General features: G+C 41.7%; 1 protein-coding gene across 5 annotated transcripts in view; it reads left to right on the top strand.

Annotated features, from left to right (window-relative positions):
• The window catches only part of LOC138819725 (maestro heat-like repeat-containing protein family member 9), a 43591-nt gene extending 28132 nt beyond the window's left edge, over positions 1-15459 (top strand). For 4 of the 5 annotated variants that reach the window (XM_070011274.1, XM_070011271.1, XM_070011272.1 and 1 more), the window contains 10 exons: positions 921-1063; positions 2017-2154; positions 3920-4040; positions 6989-7126; positions 9526-9702; positions 11247-11399; positions 11490-11606; positions 12192-12294; positions 14164-14226; positions 15018-15459. In XM_070011274.1, the coding sequence (XP_069867375.1) occupies positions 921-1063; positions 2017-2154; positions 3920-4040; positions 6989-7126; positions 9526-9702; positions 11247-11399; positions 11490-11606; positions 12192-12294; positions 14164-14226; positions 15018-15286 (1422 nt within the window). In that variant the 3' untranslated portion in view covers positions 15287-15459. The remainder of the gene's footprint in view (positions 1-920; positions 1064-2016; positions 2155-3919; positions 4041-6988; positions 7127-9525; positions 9703-11246; positions 11400-11489; positions 11607-12191; positions 12295-14163; positions 14227-15017) is intronic. The other variant, XM_070011276.1, reaches the window with a different exon arrangement.
• The last annotated feature ends 2889 nt before the right edge of the window (positions 15460-18348 follow it).

The following is an 18348-nucleotide window of genomic DNA, read 5'->3' as shown; positions in this document are numbered from 1 at the left end:
CTTTCTTCTCAGTGGTCTCCTGGGTCATGGAGTTTCTTGCTGCGCAGACTCAGTCCTACTGACTGACACGCGCCCAGCCCAGGGTTACGGGGGCTTGGCCCTGATCCTAGTGCTAATGCGCTGCGCAAAGCCCAGGAACAAACGAGTGTGTTGTAGGGCAGAAGCCCAGTTACAGGGATGCCTTGGGGAATTGGGCCAAGGCAGCATCATGGACGTGGGTGCCTCTGTTCCAAAGCTGCGGCTGTGTGAGGGGGAGGGGCCTGACATCGACCTTTGGGAGACAGAGGGGCAACATTTCTGCAGAGACCAAGGCTTCCCTGGGGGGCCAGTGAACGCAGAGCAAGAGCGAAGTGTGGGAGATGACACTAGAGAGGAAGTCAACAGCCCACCCAGCATAGAGACTCTTGTAGTTAAGCTAGGGCCTAATCGCTCTCATCTCCATCATCGTTGACTTTCCGTGCCCAGAATAAATCCCGGTCTTTTAGAAGAAGAATAGGGGGGAAATGGTACTTCTTCATAAGGGTGAGGTCTTGGGAATCGCAGGAGTGTGTGGGGTGTCGGTCAAATGATCGTTGACTGACCTGGCCCTCCTCCCTTTCACTATCCTACTTTCCTGGGGGCGAGTACAGAGAGGACGTGGGTGACTAGTACAACAATTCCTCATGGCCAGGAAACCTTGGGGTGCTGGGTTGGCTAGAAGAACAAGGGCTACTAGTGTGTTTTGGAAGCCCCTTAGTAAAGAATACTTGCCACGGTCACTCGTTCCCAACTACCACAGCAGCTGTTATTGAGTGGGTGATTTTGCGTGAGGAGCTGAGGCCCCTTCCCCGCTGAGGGCCAGGAGGGAGGAACGGCTTCTTAAGATTAGGTATGCATAGGGACGTGGTGACCTTCTTAATTCCCTTTCCCTTGCCTTGCAGGCGTCCCAGGCCCTGTGCACGTTCCTGCCTGTGGGGTCTTATAAGAAAGCAGTGGCCCAGTTTTTCCCCCAGCTGCTGATGGCCCTCATGCTCCAGCTGTTCTACACCAGCCAGCTCCGAGTGCTGCCGCAGGACAGACCTCTGTGAGCAAGTGCTGCTTACTTCCGACTGAGTGAGAGACACACAGCCAGCCACCCCCCGCCTTCCTGTGGGATTCTTTACCCTTCCTCTGCACTGTGCATTCATGGACTGTACCACCTTTCTTTCCTCTAAAGGGTAGAATGTCATCAGAAAAATAAGTTTCCCGTGTGCCTGCCCATTGGCACCTTCCCTAAGGGCTTTGTGCATCATAGAAAGAAACTTGGAACACGACACTCACTGACAGACCAATGAGAGAGGGGAGAGAGGCTGGCGCTAAAGCCAGACACATTCAGGCTCTGCCATTTACTTCTCCTCTGACAGCGACCTCTCAGAACTTTGCACGTATGCATCAAAGTGGTGTATAATAGTGTGTTGTGAACTAGAAAGCTGTTTCACAGTTGAGAAGGTGATTTGTGTGGACCCATGGACCTAAGTCCTCTGTCTGCACAGAGCAAGCTTTAGTCATTTCCTCAGGCCCACAAGAGTAGAAGAAAAACCTCAGTCAAAATGTGAGCCTACTCTGGAGTGACTAAGCCAGGTGCAGAGGTCTGCAGCATAAAGTTCTATTACAATGCACGTCAACTCCCTGTGCTTTGAGCAGACATCCACCAAATTGCTGCCGAATCAGTAAGAACTGTCTTACTGATCTATGGCACCCACCCAAGAAAACTGATGCTTTGAGCACATCATCGCATGGCAAAGGCATCTCTTGCAAACAAGCTAACTAGTTAGCTGTTAAATGATTAACCCTAAATTTTATTCCCGACACTCCAACTTCATATCCCACATACTATTCATCAAGGGAAATTAAACAAAACACCTGACAGGATCAAGTCTCTGAAATATGTTTCTCTGAAACTCTATCCTGTCCAAAATCATATGAAAAGGCAGGTGATGTGTACTTGCTAGGTAAAGTTCACAGTCTCCTGATGCTGCTTCTTCTCTGGGACCTCAGCTTTGCCCGGGATGCCCTGCGAGTTTTGCTGAACTGTTCTGGACTGCAGGAAGTGGATCTTGCTCTCAAGAAAAAGAATTGCTGGAACCAGTTTTCCCAAGTACTGTTTCACCATCATGGGGTCTACCTCATTGCCAAGTAAGGACGGGGCTCTGTGCAACTCTCCTGGTCTCTATCCTACCTTCAGGCAGGCCATGTGGGAACCACATCAGCATCGATGCCAACTTGTAAACACCTTAATGATCTGATTCCCACTTGATTTCTATTTCTTACTCATCTTAAAGTGCTTTGTTTTGGGATAACTTGCCCTTTCTTGTCACCTGCTGATGTAGATATTCAGCTACTCAATGTCCATAGAACAGGGTTCTCTTCCAGACCCAAAACACTAATAGTAAATCTGTTTTGTGGTTTTCTCCTCTGATGTAAAAGGATTTCTAATCTGCTGATATCCAACAATTCTAGATGTTCTCTTGCTTTTTGCTTTTTTTTTGCCTGTCCTGGGGCTTGAACTCTGGGCCTGGGCTCTGTCCCTGGGCCCCTTTTGCTCAAGACTACTTGGGCTCCTTTTGCCCAAGACTACCACTTGAGCCACAGTGCCACTTGCCGCTTTTTCTGTGGTTAGTTGGATATTAAGAGTGTCACAGACTTTCTTGGTTGGCTGGTTTTGAACCACAATCCTCAGATCTCAGCCTCCTGAGTAGCTAAGATGACAGCCATGAGCCACTGGCATGCTCCTGCTGTAAGAGGGGAATGTTGGAAAGCATACTGGAAGAGAGCTTTCCTTTTCCTTATATTGAAAAGATAGTTTTTTAATTATCCTTTTAGTGAATACCAGAGTTCTGACTATAGGATCAGATTTTTTTTCTGATCAAAAATCAAGATATAGGGCCTTGGTAATACGACAGAAACTTGAAGTTGTGACTGACCCACAAAGTGCTGTCTTTCTAGCCCACTGGTTCTTGCTCCTTTTAAAAGTGACATCTTATTTTACACCCATTGCAAGAATACCTCTTACTATTTAAATTTTGGGGTATGTATTTGTCCTGCAAGAAGCTTTTAGTACTTTTGGGTATTCTTTCTCAAAAGACCAAGAAAACTACTATATCACCTTAGAAGTAAAAATTCAGAATCTCCTATTATCAAGTTGCCCGTATAGTCTATATGATTCTTTATGCACACTATGGTTTTAGAAGAGCAACCTGGAGTCTTAAAATGGAAACTTTGTTGTTCCATCCTTCCCAACTCCACCTCTAACAACCTAACCTGATGTAGGCCCATCAACAGAACAAATGTGAAACCCGTCCCCTCCCTGAGTATTTGGAAATGGCTTTATGAATCAGAGTCACTGTCTCTTGTCCTGACCTACCCTAATAGTCCCAAACTCTCTTCTTCACTATACTATTCATAGAAAGAGCTTGGGGCAGGAGGTGTGTTTCAAGTGGTGGAGTTCTTCAGTGGCAAGTAGAAGGCCCTAAATTTAATCCCCTGTACTGGAAAAAGAAAAGGACAAACTTGATGTAAAATCACAAAGGTGACTCATGATCTTCACAGTATCTTGCAGTGAGTCTGGAATATTTAAGATATTTATTTCTTCTCCTTTTAGTCAAGTATTGATGGAATCTTAGGACAGGCCTTTCATCATACAGCAAAGGATGAGAAAGACAAGAAAGAGAGGTAACATTAAGAAAAGAAATACTGCAGGAAGACGCGATCATATCTAATTCCCCAGCGTGTGTCTAGAAACCACAGTGGGCTTCAGTGGAGTACAGATTAGGGAACAGCGTTTCTTTTTCATTGGGGCAGGAGCAAGTAGGAGGTTAATGAGGTCCCTTTATCACTATCGGTATTTGCTAATGCAGAACATACTTCATTCTTTGCTAATCCTGTTCTTTGTTTTCCGTAGAACTCTCAGTGAACATAATTTTCCACAGTTTCCGGAGACCTTACATTATCTCTACAAGACCTCAGTGGAAGGTCCTAGAAGGTCAGAAGACAGTATCATCACAATAATATTCCTCACTGAAGTAAGTTTTAATGGGAAAATGTGAACAACATTTTCTTACTTAATCGAACTCTACCCTGTACTCTCTCCTCTCTCCCTCTTCCCCCCGCCCTCTCCTATGTGTTCTCACCAAGAGAATTTAAAGAGCATTAAATTGAGGCAAAGGCTGGAGGGGAGGAGCGGCTGGATTATGGCTTTCTGGGAGCAAAGTATAACTTTGCAGAAATATAAATTATTTTTATAGTACCAGTTCGTATGTTTCTGTATGCTCATTAAAACATCTAGGATAATTGAGTTTGCCAAAAATAGCAGTGCATCTGGGATCTAGAAGATACATCACATTATCATGGAGAATAAAAAGAAATTTCCCTCCTGGGTAAATGCAGGTATAATATTCACTGTGCATGTGTAAAAATGGATCCAGTTAGCTTGAGGGTCAGGTGGGGATAGATGAGCAATGATGAAAAGCCGACATTCATCAAGATGCACCGCCCTCGTAAAGTGCCATGTTGAATAGAAACCTCTTTGTACAACTACCGAAAGATTAAATAAACACATACATAATCACATCCATCCATCCATACAAGAACAAAAAGGAATTTCCCAGGTAACTAAAAATGAAAGCATGGAGTCATATAACTTAGAGTCAACTGAACTGAGGAAATCCTTTTGCATACCAAAATACAAGTGATCAGTTGGACAATCAGTTGGAAAAATCCTAGCTACTTGAGAGGCTGGGATTGGGAGGATTGTGATTCAAGGCCAGCCTAGGCTAAGCTTTTGCTTTGGCTGCTTGAGTTCTTGATGTCATATACTAAAAAAATAAAATAAAAATCTATGGCAAGATCAATTTAAGGGAGTGTTTTCCCTGTTTTCTTCTAGGAATTTTATACAATCAAATCTTATATTTAATCTCTTTTGACTTTATTTTGTATCTGGAGCCAAGTAAGGATCCAGTTTCATTCTTTGCATGTGGATGTCCTGCTTTTCCCATTTAATGACATTTTTATTTATCTTTTCTCCATGTGTAATCTTGCTAGTGGGCCATAGATAGGTAGCTTCATTTCTGGGCTTTCTGTTCTTGTTTTATTCATCTTTGTGTTTGTTTTCATGTCAGCATCATACTGTTTTGATACTGTCATTTTAGTAGGTTTTTTTTAAATTAGAAAAGGTCATAGTTTCCAGCTCTGATGGCTCACATCTGTAATCCTACCTACTCAGGAGGCGGAGATCTGAGGATCTCAGTTCAAAGTCAGCCTGGGCAGGAAGGTCCTGAAGACTCTTATCTCCAATTAACTGCCAGAAAACTGGAAGTGGTGCTGTGGGTCAAGTGATAAGAGTGCTAGCTTTGAGCTGAAGAGTGTAGGGACAGTGACCAGGCCCTGAGTTCAAGCCCCACAACTGACAAAAATAAGTCTCAGATATATTCTTCTTTCACAACATTGCTTTGGTTATTCAGAACCATTTGTAGATCTATGTGAATGTTTTGGATGTTTTTCCATTCTGCAAAAATGCCATTAGAATATTGATTCTATATATTATCCTGAATCTGTACTCAACTTTAGCTGCTGTAGACATTTCAATATTGAAAATTCTTCTAATCCATGAAGAGAGGATATACTTCCATTCATATATGCCTTCTTCAAACTCATTCATCAACAATTGATAGTTTTCAATACAATTGTTTCACTACCTTGTCTAAGTTTTTACCTTATTATTTTACTTTGCAGTCCCTATTGTAAATGAGATTGTTTTCCTGATCTTTTTAGGATACTTTATTGTGTATATAGAAATGAAACTGGTTGTCGTGTGTTGATCGTATAAACTACAACTTGTTTGTTTTTCAGTAGCCTTTTTAATGAATTCTTTAGTGTTTTTTGATATATATGTTCATGTCATCTGCAAACAGAGAAAATTTTACCTTTTCTGCTCTGATTGAGATGCCTGTTACTTCTTTCTTCTTGTCTATACGCCTTGTCGAGGGTTTGCAACACTGTAATGAAAGTGCTGAATGGGACAGTGGGAATGATCGTTCCTGATTTTAGGGTCAAAGCGTTCAAGAGTTCATCACTGAGTATGGAATGGCAGTAGAGCGAGGTATGTCCTTCCATATGTAGTTTTGAGAGTCGTGGACATGAAGAATGTTGACTTTGTCAAGTTATTTTCACACTTTGGAAATGACCCTGTCTCTCTATTCCTCATTCTGGTCGCAGGATGCATCTGTCTTTTAAGTTTCACAGGTTGCGTCATCCTTGTCTGCCAGGCACATGGAGCGTGGTCTCTCAGTAGACTGCTCAGTTCTGTTAGCTAGGATGTATTTAAAAGGTTTTGCGTGTATGTTTGTTAAAGATGTAGGCCTACGGCTTTTCTCTTCTCTCAGTGTCCTTCTCTAGCTTTGGCATGAAAGCAATGGTGTCTCATAAAATGCACTTGGAAGTGTTTTCTGCTCTTCAGTGTGGGTGGAGCTAGGGAGGGAATTCACAAAGCGTTGTTGTTAATTCTGCTACAAACCAGATGGCTGGGGTCTCTCTGCTGGACCCAGATAGAAATGAATAGGCAAAAAAAAAAAACAAACCCCGCCATTTATCTTAGACGCTTAGGGATATTTCCAGGTGGTAGAGTATCTGACAGTGGGTAATCGCAGTTAGCCTGGAAACTTTGAAAATAAGTGTAGCAGACATGACTCCTACTTTAGGTCCAAGGCCCTAAGTGAGATGCTCTTAGTAACCCAGGTAACCTGAGACCTTCATGTCAAGAAACCCTCCAATCTGACTACAATGAAGTAGTTGTACAAGAGATTTCAACTAAACATATCCATCTCTGAGTACAATGCATCTTGTCACCTTCCATCATTCCATCTTAGCCCAACCCCACCCATCTCAAGTTACATGTCTTCACTTTTAGAACAAGCAGAAATCATGCCATGAAGATCCGACTCCTCTCATTAACTTATTAACTGTTTTCTTTCAGCTTCTGAATAACTTCTTCAAGGACCCATTCCCAGAAGAATTTTTGGTTCTCTTCAGAGACTGGGTTAATGATTCCAACCCTGAAGTTAGCAAACTGAGCCTTCAGAAAATCGCCAGCATGGCACCAGTTATAAATGAAGTAAGTGTAGCTTCTGTCCCTCAGCACCACACAATTATATTCTGATATTGCTCAATGTTTTCACAACTAAAACGGTGTTTTGCACTTTCTATAGAGCTGAAACAATGTATAAGCCTTACTTTTTTTTTTCAATTTTCAAACTGAGTTGAACAAAGAAGATGAAAATCAATACCAATGGCTTTATCATCTCGTACTCTTTTCCACAAAAATCTCATGGCATTCAGAATTTACCATCTTGACCCTACACAAATATACTACTTATAGCCCAAACCAAATACACATCAGTCCATTTCTCCTCTAATACGCACCTGTGTACTCATTAATTCTAGCTCATAGTACACAAGCTAGCATTTTCTTCCACTTGTTTGATTTTCCTCCATCATTTCTACATATTCATGTATTTTTTCCCTTTTTCAGTGACCTCTTTAAATCAGTCTTTACTGAACATTCTGCTCTCTAGTGGCCTTACCCTTCTCAAAGACATACCAACCATGAGCACTTATGGAATATTTGATATCAGTGATGCTTAAAAAATGGTTTAACTGCCAACGTCAAAATCATCCCTAGTGTATAGAATCAGGTATTCTGGGGTGGGGCCTACCAGTGTGAGCTTTTACAAGTCTGTGGGTAACACTAATATCGACTAAAGTTGAGAATCACTGCCTTACATTGTTTCTAACTAACTCACCTGAGTATTTCTCGCTATCCAAGGTGATGGAATTTCCACATGCCCCTCTGTTTTGTAATTTGTAGATGTTCTATACACTGTTACTCACTGCTAATCTGTTGAACATAATCTCCAAAAGCTGAAAGCCTATCAATGAATATTCATTTTTGCATTTAGCATGGCATGAGTCATGGTCTTATCTGCTTTAAATCAGGCTGCGTACATTGTTAGCTGCGTACATTTGCTGTTTTTTTAAGTAAGCACTATGTTATTTATTGTTTTGTATGAAACCGTTTCCCATGTTACTAACACCTATGTGGTGGCTAGCTAGGAGAGGGACAAGAACACAGTGGGGTGAAGCCGGTAGACGCGTCACTACGGTTAGTAGCAACTTTCCAGCTCGACAGAGGCAGAATTGGGCACTGATGGAGTCCTTAACTCCATGTTTATCTTCCCCATAATGTTATTGTTTTAAAAATAACCTTATTCATTTCCTTTCATTGAAAAAATTGTGGCCTTTCTCTTCTTTGATGTCTTTTTGCTTTTCTTCACCTTCAACTCTCCTTGACTCTGATCTGAAGCTGACTTCCACGAGTTGACATTAGTTCTGTGGTCTAAACATGCACTGCCATCTAACTTACAGGCCACACTGAAAGGTCAGTGGTGTGTTGGTAAATACTTAGCAACCAGATATCTGGAAATGAGGCCAATCTTCCACTGTAAATATTCCCACCATGGCTAATTGAAAACTAATATGAAGCCAGGCACCAGTGGCTTATACTTGTAATCCTAGCTACTCAGGGACTGAGGTCTGAGGACAACAGTTGGAAGCCAGCCAGGACAGGAAAGTCAATGAGATTCTTAACTCCAATTGACCACCAAAAAAACCCCCCAAAAACAGAAGTAGAGCTTTGGCTGAAGTGGTACAGCACCAGCCTTGAACAAAAAAGCTCAAGGACAAGTGTCCAGGCCCTGAGTTTAATCCTCAGGACCAGTATACACACACTTTCCTAAAGATGGAGCTGTGCAGAAAAGCACAGTAACCCACCATACAAACATGATATACCAACACCCCTTGAATGCGTGAGAGAGTAACAGGCTCCCAAAATACTAACTTGACTTTCATCATTTACAATGTATGTATTTGAGACTTCAATAACCATTTTAAAAATATTTTTATTACATTTAAGAGGTTGTACAAAGAAGTTGCCGCGAGACAAAGCGGCTCACGAACGCAGCGCCAGTGACCAACAGCGCCTTCCCACCTCTCCCCCGCCCCTCCCCCACCCGCCCCCCTTTCTCTCAGTTTTGTACAGTATGCATCCCATTCCCGACTACCTGCTCCTGCCCGTTTCTTCACTCCTTGACCTCCCTCCTTCCTCGGGATCCCAACCCACCTTGCAAGTACCCATTCGCTGGTGTTTATTTTGCTGAACTTTGATTTCACTTTTCTAAGAAATTATACCGCTTGAGTTCTCTCCTGAGTCGTTTGCGCACACTTGCCCACCTCCCAAAGCATTTACTTATCTATTTGTGAATTAATTCCAGCTTCCACATAAGAGGGAAAACACGTAGCCATTGTCTCCCTGAGCCTGACCTCACTTAACACAACTTTTAAGCAAGGGTTTACCAAGCTTGTCACAATCTGGCAAACGAGCCAGGGCTAGCCCAGCCTCACCCCGAGCCCCCTCGACAGCTTCCAGCCTCACCACTCCGCTCCTCTCGTGTGTAGATAGAGAGCGCCTGCAGCCTGATCACATCCATCCTCGAGGCCTTCCTTTCCAAAGAGAAGACAGTGGTCATCCGGGCTTTGCTCACCCTCCGAAGGCTGCTCGGCAGGTTGGACAAGGTGACCTATTCCTCGCTGTGCACCAACATAGCCTCCAGCTACTGTCCTCTGATGGATCATGTGAGTCGGACAGTTCCGTACACACGCCCATTAGGTTCCTGTCACAGCTGAAGTCCAGCTGAGGGGATGACTTTATGTCCCAGAGTAACCCATAGCCATCTTTTCTTTGAGGCAGGGGAGATGATATTTGCCAGATCTTTTTATCATTATTATTATTATTATTTTGTCGGTCATGAGGCCTGAACTCTGGGCCTGGGTGCTGTTCCTGAGCTCTTCAGCTCAAGGCTAGCGTTCTACCACTTGAGCCACAGCACCACTTCCAGTTTCTTCTGCTTATGTGGTGCTGAGGAATCGAATCCAGGGCCGCATGCATGCAAGGCAAACGCTCTACCACAGAGCCACCTTCCCAGCTCCAGGTCTTTTATTTTAAAGCAACTAAATTCTAGAAAAGTTTGTTCATAAGAAAGGAGAATCAAAGAAAAATCTCTGTCTTTGGAAAAAGACAAATTTTAGCTTCGGGGCTATATATTGTTCAGGACTGGCTGGATTCAAGTGCTACTTTATGTATTACTCATCCATCCTTCTATTAATGAGCACTTAGGTTTAGGTTTCTTTTATGTCATGTCTATTGTGAGTGCTGTACAAGCGAAACTTAAGTTAAAATCAAAATCAAGAAAGTTCTTATTCTTTGCTTAGTGTTAAACCACCTTTATTGACCTTTATTAGTATATGATATAATCTATTGGGGGGGGAGGAGATGGGAAGGGATGGGAAGGGGAAACAAAGGAGGAGACAATAATGCTCGATAAGAAATTTACTCATTACCTTGCCCATGTAATTGTAACCCCTCTGTATGGTATTTTCACATAAATAAATAAATAAATAAATAAATAAATAAATAAAGATATCTCTAGTTTTTAATATGTTGATGAAGTTCCATAGATCCACAGTCATCAAAAACAAGATACACAGTGTTTCCCTCACCCTTAAAGGAACAGTCAGCCTCTCTTTCCTCAGAAGTTGAGCAGAGGCTCTTCCTGGAGAGTACCCCATACCTGTATCCATACACGTGACCGAACAGACAATAACAATGTCTTGTTATTCTGTTATCCAAAAAAATGAAGAAGAAAGAGAAGAAGAAGAGTTGGAGGCCTCTGGCTTATACACATAATTCTAGCTACCTGGGAGGCTAAATTTTGGATGATCACAGTTCAAGGCCAGCTCAGGCAGGAAAATGGGCAAGACCCCTTGCCACAAAGGTGTACATCTGTTACCTCAGCTACAACAGGAAGCCTGGTGTAGGCAGAATGTCACTGCAAAGCCAGCTCTTATCTCAAAACATAAGCAAAACAAACAAGACTGGAGTAATAGCTCAGCAGTCAGAGCAGCTGGCTAAGCAAGTTCCAACCCTGGTACTGCCAAACAAACAATGCATAAATAAGTAAGAAGTTCTTTCGTAAAGGTAAATTGTAATGATTCCATGTGTGTGAGCATGAACCTGATAGAGCGTACCCACATGCTGCTGGATAGAAAGCTGTACAATCATGCTCAAACGCGGCCTTCTTTCTTGTGTGTGTGTGTGTGTGTGTGTGTGTGTGTTCCAGAGTAATGGAGGCATTCGGAGCATGGCCATTCGACACTTTGGAGAACTACTTAGAGATATGAGTCAGTACACATGGATGCTGAGCCACGTGATCCTTGGAGGCCTAGTGCCCCTAATCTTGTTTCTGGAAGATAAGGAACAGAGAGTAGTCAAAGTAAGACCACTGGTCTTGTTTTTCTTTAAGAAAAAAGAAAGGTTTAATGTAAAATCAGATGATGTTCACTGACATGTTCTTATCTCACAGGCATGCAAATACACACTAGATATCTGTGCCTCCCAACTGAAGTGGTCAATATCATATTTACTTAAAGACGAGAATTACAATTTTGAGCTGGTGGTCATCAACATCTGTAATAATCTTGTAAGTCACCTTCTGTCTTTTCCTACCATACGAGTTACAGATAGTGCACAAGAACATTCAAAGTTATGAAAGGTGTGAGGGGGGGAAGGTGGCTCATTATATCAAGGGCTCGAAATATGAGAGACCATTGGGATGTCATATTTCTTCTCCCTCAATCTTGGCCATTCATCTTCCCTTCCTTCAATCCACATACTTGGAAACTTGGATGGATGTAAAATTAGGAAGAGCGTTCCAGACCACCAAAGGAAGGTTGGAATGATTTTGCCACCACTTTATGAGTTGGCCCTCTGAAAGCCAGCATGGACAATGGTAGACAAGTAGGGAAGGAAGAATGCTAAGCTCAGTTAGAAATACCACTTTGATGATCAAAGTCGTGATATTTGTTTGATGTAGGATTGTCAAATCATAAGCAGATTAGTCTTTGCAAGTGGCCAGCAGTGTACATAGTCCACACATAAAAAGTCTAAAAATTCATCCTGATTTAGCATAAGCAATTAAGTTCTTATGTCCTAAAGTCTCCTTGGAAGCAGCAAATACACCTTTTCAACAATTGAGAGATGATGTTTTCCTACTTTTCTTTTTCAGGTTGCTTCTAATGAAAACCAAATTACAGATTTAATATCTGACACCTTAGGGTTCATGGGAAGTTCCCGAGTCTATCTGAGGAGAGGAGCAGTTATTTTAGTTGGTAAGTAAATTTAATTCTTCTATTTCTTAATTTGTCTCTAACAGTTCAGAATAGGGTGAAAGTTAGAAACATTCATTTGAAATTTATAAATTTTGTGTACTTATGATATACACTTGGTGCTATCTATGAAAAGTAGAGATTAGCATATGTGATAAGAATAAGTTTACTTTTATAATACACAGTGAGTCAGACTAAATTGTTACACCAAAAATATACAACATGACAGATTTCATATTTTAACTGTACACACCACTACTCGCTCTCTTACTCCTCAAAAATTCCAATCCAAAAAATATACACCATCATCAGCTTCAACAAAACTGGGATAACAAAGGAGAAAGAACTAGCAAATCCAGTAAAGTTTTCAAAAGTGCAGGCACAGGGCTTCGAGGAAGATTTCTAGGGGAGTGCAGCTAACGTATTTGATTTTTCAAAAAATCTAACCAAAGCATTTCCCCATAAGATGCTCACTGAAGATTTACAATTTTAAATCCCTCATTTTGGAACGAGGGATTGTTAGTGAGTTCCCAGCTCGGTAGGAGGATTTTCCATCCACCCCATTAGTCACATGGGATCTCAAGTGAGCAACAGTGTCACATGATCACGTCATATTTGTAAAGGTGACTATCGATCAGGGGAGATGACAAATTGAACAATGATGGTCACTAGAACTCACAATCTGTATAGAGGAGCAGAGAGACATAGGCACACACATACACAGAAAGCCCTGTCATAGCATTTATTTCAAAGTTAAAAGTAAGATCCCTACTATTTTAAATTCTATCCTGGAGCTTTCCAGAAATAAATCTTGGTTTTTAATTGTGAGATCCCTAAGTTAATAATTTTTAAAGGGAACTAGTATAAACTTTCTATAAAGGTACATCCAGAGAGAAAATGAAAGATGAAACTTAGAAATTTCTACAGAGCAGATGAAAATCATGATAAATATGTCTGTGAATCCAAAACTTCTGAAAATAAATTTCCGAAGTAGAATAAAAAAGCTTATAGAAATATAAGGTAGGACAATAAGAGCACATGGAAAAATAAGATTTCAAGTATGAAAAATATAGAAATACACATAAATATTTTGAAAATGAAAACTCCAAAGAGGAGTAAAAGATAAGCAAGTTTTTACAGGGAGCATGAGTATATACTCAGTTTGCTGCAATGATTTAAAATTTACATCTATTCTATATAGTCCTTTGTACATACATTGTTAATTTTAAAATGAATTATTTAAACTATTAAAAATCATTTAAAATTATTTAAATCAATAACTTTCTTACACAGAAGCAATCAACACATTAAAAATACACTAGAATAACAGTTCCCATTTACAGTAGATAAAAAAGAAGAAAGGGAATAAGGAAGAAATGGGGAGTAAAAAAATAGGAAAAGGAAGGATGGGGGGAAGAACCTCAGAAGGGAGAGAAAGAAGGTAGAAACCAAGGAAGGAAGGAAGGAAGAACTCCTGAAAAAGACAGAAGAACACGAATGAGAAAGACATGGCAAGAGGAAATAAAAGAGAAAAGGAAGGACAACAGGGGAGACATAAAATAAACCTTGAAATGTTTATCAACGAAGAAAACATGTAAACATTTACTGAAGAACACAAGGTGGAGACACACAAAATGCACAAACTTTATTTTCTTTTTGCATAAAAAATCAAAACATTTTACAAATCACTTTGTAGTTATCCATTGACACACATACATTGCGATGAATCATCGAGATAACTTTAGGCATGAAAAGATGGCTCAAGGATAATCTAGAGCTACCTTTGCTTTAAAGAAAGCACAGCAGGTACGCAACACCGCATACCACATTTTCACCTGTTTTGAGATAACTTTCATTTTACTTCAATCATAGGATACTTGGCAAAATTGGGTGAATATTTCCTACTCAAAGATGAAATGGCAGTCATGTTTGAAGGTGAGTGTGAAGGTAATCAGGGACTCTTTATATATAGGTTAAAACAGATTAGTGATTTGTGCCTTTAGTCACATATGAGACCCGTATAAGGATGCAGGACGGAATGAGGGTGGTAATGGCGGTGGCTGGTTGGGGGGAGGATTGGTTCTTACTGTTCCACTCTGCTTCTCTTAGTCCATTAATCCTGTGATTGTCGGAGACCTTGCATCCCACAGCCCTTGGGATCTGCAGAGTCCCCATCAGCACATCGTTTTCTAGCCTCTCCTGTATGATAGCGCCATTCTCACGGCTGGGGCTACAGCATCAAAGAGGCCAAAACCTTTTTCCCTGGAGAATTCCCACTGTAGTGGACAGTAACCTTGCCTGTGTGTCACAGACATCTCCCCATACCACAGGCTACGTGCCTACTTCAGTATATTAAAGTATGTGTATGAGGTCATTGTATGATCAGCATAACTTTTAAGATGTAAGATGTTCCCTACTGATAAACATTTAGATCTCTTCCAACTTTTTCATTATTGACTAATGTGATGTATATTGTGTGATATATAATGTGTATATATTTAGGGGCCTTTCTGTGAATAAATACATGTTTTTGCTGCTGAGCAGAATGCTCAGAACATAACAGGTGCAGGCAGGCATTTAGTGAGTCCTCCCAGGTTTCCTTGAATGGGTTGCTAATAGTCCGAGAAGAGTGGGCAACAGGAGAAGGCAGGCTCACTCTGCCAGGTGGCAGGGGGGCTCAGGGCTGGAGCTGCTTCGGTCACCCAGGACCCCTCTCCTTGTTACAGTGATCGACAAACTGCGCTGGGATGAAGACCCCATTACTCGGGACCTGGCAGAGATGACCCACCACATTCTAACAGAAATCGCCTACAAAATGACCTCCTCCACTATCAAGAAAAACTTTCGGAGAATTTTTAGGTTTATCTACACCAAAAGATTGAAGCCCCTTTATAACTGGAACATGGACCTAACAGATAGTGACAGTGACACTAAAGAGATGAAGAGTGACAAAGAAGGCTTTGCAGAAGATAATGATGATGACATCATTATCTAGAGAATGAGAGATTCTCCTGTGCAGCTAGAGGTTCGGTTAGAGCAGTCACACACTGGGGCAGACCACAGAAGAGCAAGGAATCCCCCCTTGATAACCTGAGTTCATTTGTCGATGTTTTTCTGAAGAATGCTAGAACATTTAACTATCCTTTCTTAATTCTCTATTAAAACATATACATCGGAAAAGTCTGCAGCCTCTCTGTATCACAAGCCCATCAAGTCGATTGAAGAGACATACGGTCATCCCTCAGTATGGGAGGAGAGTTGGTGCTCAAGTGTAGAAAAGCATTCGTATAAGATACAGATAGATGATAAATAGATGATAGGTAGATAGGTAGGTAGGTAGATAGATAGAAATATGTATCTCCTCTGGAAATCTACAGATATGGAGAGTTGAGTATAGAAATGAAATGTTGCTGCTGAGAGACTTTTGGAGTCAAGTCAATCAAGAAGTTACTGAGCTTTTTCTAAATAGCAGTAGAGCTATCTAGGTGGTATGGGCAGGGCTCTTGTTCCGAGGGGAACGTCCAGTGACACAGTGTGCTGTTCCTCTCTAACCCGCCAGAAGGCATGCTGCTAGAGACTTTGGCATAGGAGGTGATGGGCTTGAGAGGGAGGGAAAGGGAGGATAAATGTGTTGTTGGTGGCCATATTAAGACAGTAAAAGTGGAGAAGAGAACTGAGGGGTCTGTCAGTATAACTGTGTGTAGGAATGGAGGTTTGGGAAGAGCTGAGGCCTGAGGGAGGGTTAAACGCTAATGGATGTGAAATTCTGACATGGAGATTTCATGGTCAGTCGTAATGTTCCCTACTGGCGTCCGGAGGCAGTCAGTTTGTTCTGGGTTATAAATTCTTCAATGATCTGAAGTGCTCTCTCACTACCGACCCATGCAATAACCTCCTTCATCATCTCCTTCTTCTCTCTCCTCTTTCTCCCATTTCCTTGTTCTGTATTTCCTTGACTTCCCCAGGACCTCTGAATTATTTTTACTTTATTTGGTTCAAGCCCCAACTGAGCACACTAAGCCTATTCACCCTCAAACAAAGCAATATGAAGTGAAAAAAACCTGAGCATCCTCGGACTGGTTCTTCTCCACAATCTTACTTGTTGGATACTAATCCTGTTCCCATTTTACAGATGAAAAGCATAAAGCTCAGCAAGACTGGCTAAACCTTTGCATACCTTGGGGACAGAAAGGTAACCTCACATTGTCCAGTTCACAAAACACTCCTGTTCATGAATATCGTTTCCCACTGAGCATCAAGCCAGTTTTCATATCAAAAGCACTTGGACTGGCTTTGTGTTTCAGAGGTTTTGTTTTGGTCGGTGTGTTTTTAATCCCAATAAACAGTCTTTACTCTGGGTCATTTACATTAGGATACTTGAGAATGAAGCCTGGAATACCGCCAGTTTGGCTCTTCCCAGAACCTGCCTAGAGTTCCTTTGGCCTCAGACAGTATCTCTCACAAGAGTAATTTTTTTTAAGTTGAAACAATTCAGATATCTACTTTCAGATAAGTGGATGCAGACCAAATGCATGTAGTTATACAAGGGACAGCGTCCCTACCCATGAACCTTGAAAATATCATCCTTGGTGGAAAGCCACAAACTGTAAGAAATGTCCTGAGCAGTTAAATCTGCAGGCATGGGGAGATTAGAGGTTGCCTGGGGCACGACCGGGCGGAGCAGAGAATGGGCAGAAGGGCTTTTGAAATGATGAGAACCTTCTGGAACTAGACAAATGACATTCTAAGGGTACTACATACCACTGGATCTTACACTTTAAAATGATTGATTTTAACTGTAACCCCTCTGTACATCACCTTTACAATAACAATAACAATACAGGAAAGTGATTGATGTGATGTGATGCGAAATTTACTTCCATTTTAAAAAGTGACAGGCCACAGTCCCACTCCGCCTAGCATCGGGAAGACGGACCCAGCCTGGCCTCCTGCCTCAGCCCCTGGTCCTCCAGACCTGGCCTGGCAGGCGACGGTCTACCTTCCTCTATGGAAGGCGTGCCAGAGACGGCCAGGCTCCGGCAGGCGCTCCCGTGAGCTCCTGCTTGGTGACCTTAGGTGGCCTTAGACTAACGAGAAAGTATCTACCATCAGGTCCTGGCTGCTCTGGTGTTCAGAGGTGCAGGGAAGATCACCCTGTGCTCTTATTACATGTAGTAAATGGCACCAGATTAAAAGCCAGTTGGGGTATTGAAGCCCAAATCTATGGACCCACTTTCTAAAGCTGCAGATGCACTGTTGGCACACCTGTGCATAACGAGAAGCGAGTTCCTTTCTTTTTCAAAGGGAGAGGATGTGTAATTTCTAAACACGGAGTGCAGTGGTAGTGAACCATATGAGGTAGGACTAAGAAACAATTTCAAGACAGAGGAAAGCACTCCATTGTTGACTGTCCCCACAGGTCACATGACCAGAAACTACTCCAGTTGGGAGGCTAGATTTGGGTTAAAGTTCTCATTAATGGATGATAAGCAGAAGAAACATTAACAATTTTTCATGTTGCGCTTTATTGCTCCTGCAGGGTGGCACTCAGGTATTAAAAAGTCAGCTTTGCTGTTGCAGCGAGTTGTGAACTCTTGGTGTTATGGCAGACCTATCTCCCCCTCTTATGCGCCTGGCTGGACACTTGGGTGATTTCTCAGTGTGGAGCACCCAGACACTCAGGTGAGGAGTTGGAGTAGATTCCAAGACATGGACACAGTCAGAGTGAACCAGGACTCTGTATCTGGGAAGAATAATGGTTATTATTTTTGGATATTCTTAAAAACATGGTATCTGAAGCCCTATAATATTAATATATGATTAGAAATATATTTGTGAGACCAGAATCACTAAGCTATGACCCAATGTGACAGAATTTAACTCCTGATATTTTTAGGTCCTATTTTTAGGTTCTATACAGTGTCATGTCTGTTATTCTCATTTTCTCCAATCACAAATACAAAATGTCATTTTTCTGTAACTAAAAGCATTCTCTCTTAATAGGATTGAGAAAAATCCCAAAAAGAAGGACTTGTGTAGACTTAGAATAGCTACAAT

The sequence above is a fragment of the Dipodomys merriami genome, unplaced genomic scaffold, assembly GCF_024711535.1.
Source record: "Dipodomys merriami isolate MVZ:Mamm:240054 unplaced genomic scaffold, mDipMer1.0.p SCAF_81, whole genome shotgun sequence".
NCBI lineage: Eukaryota > Metazoa > Chordata > Mammalia > Rodentia > Heteromyidae > Dipodomys > Dipodomys merriami.
The sequence above is the reverse complement of the archived record's forward strand: the minus strand, read 5'-3'. Positions and strand labels throughout refer to the sequence as shown.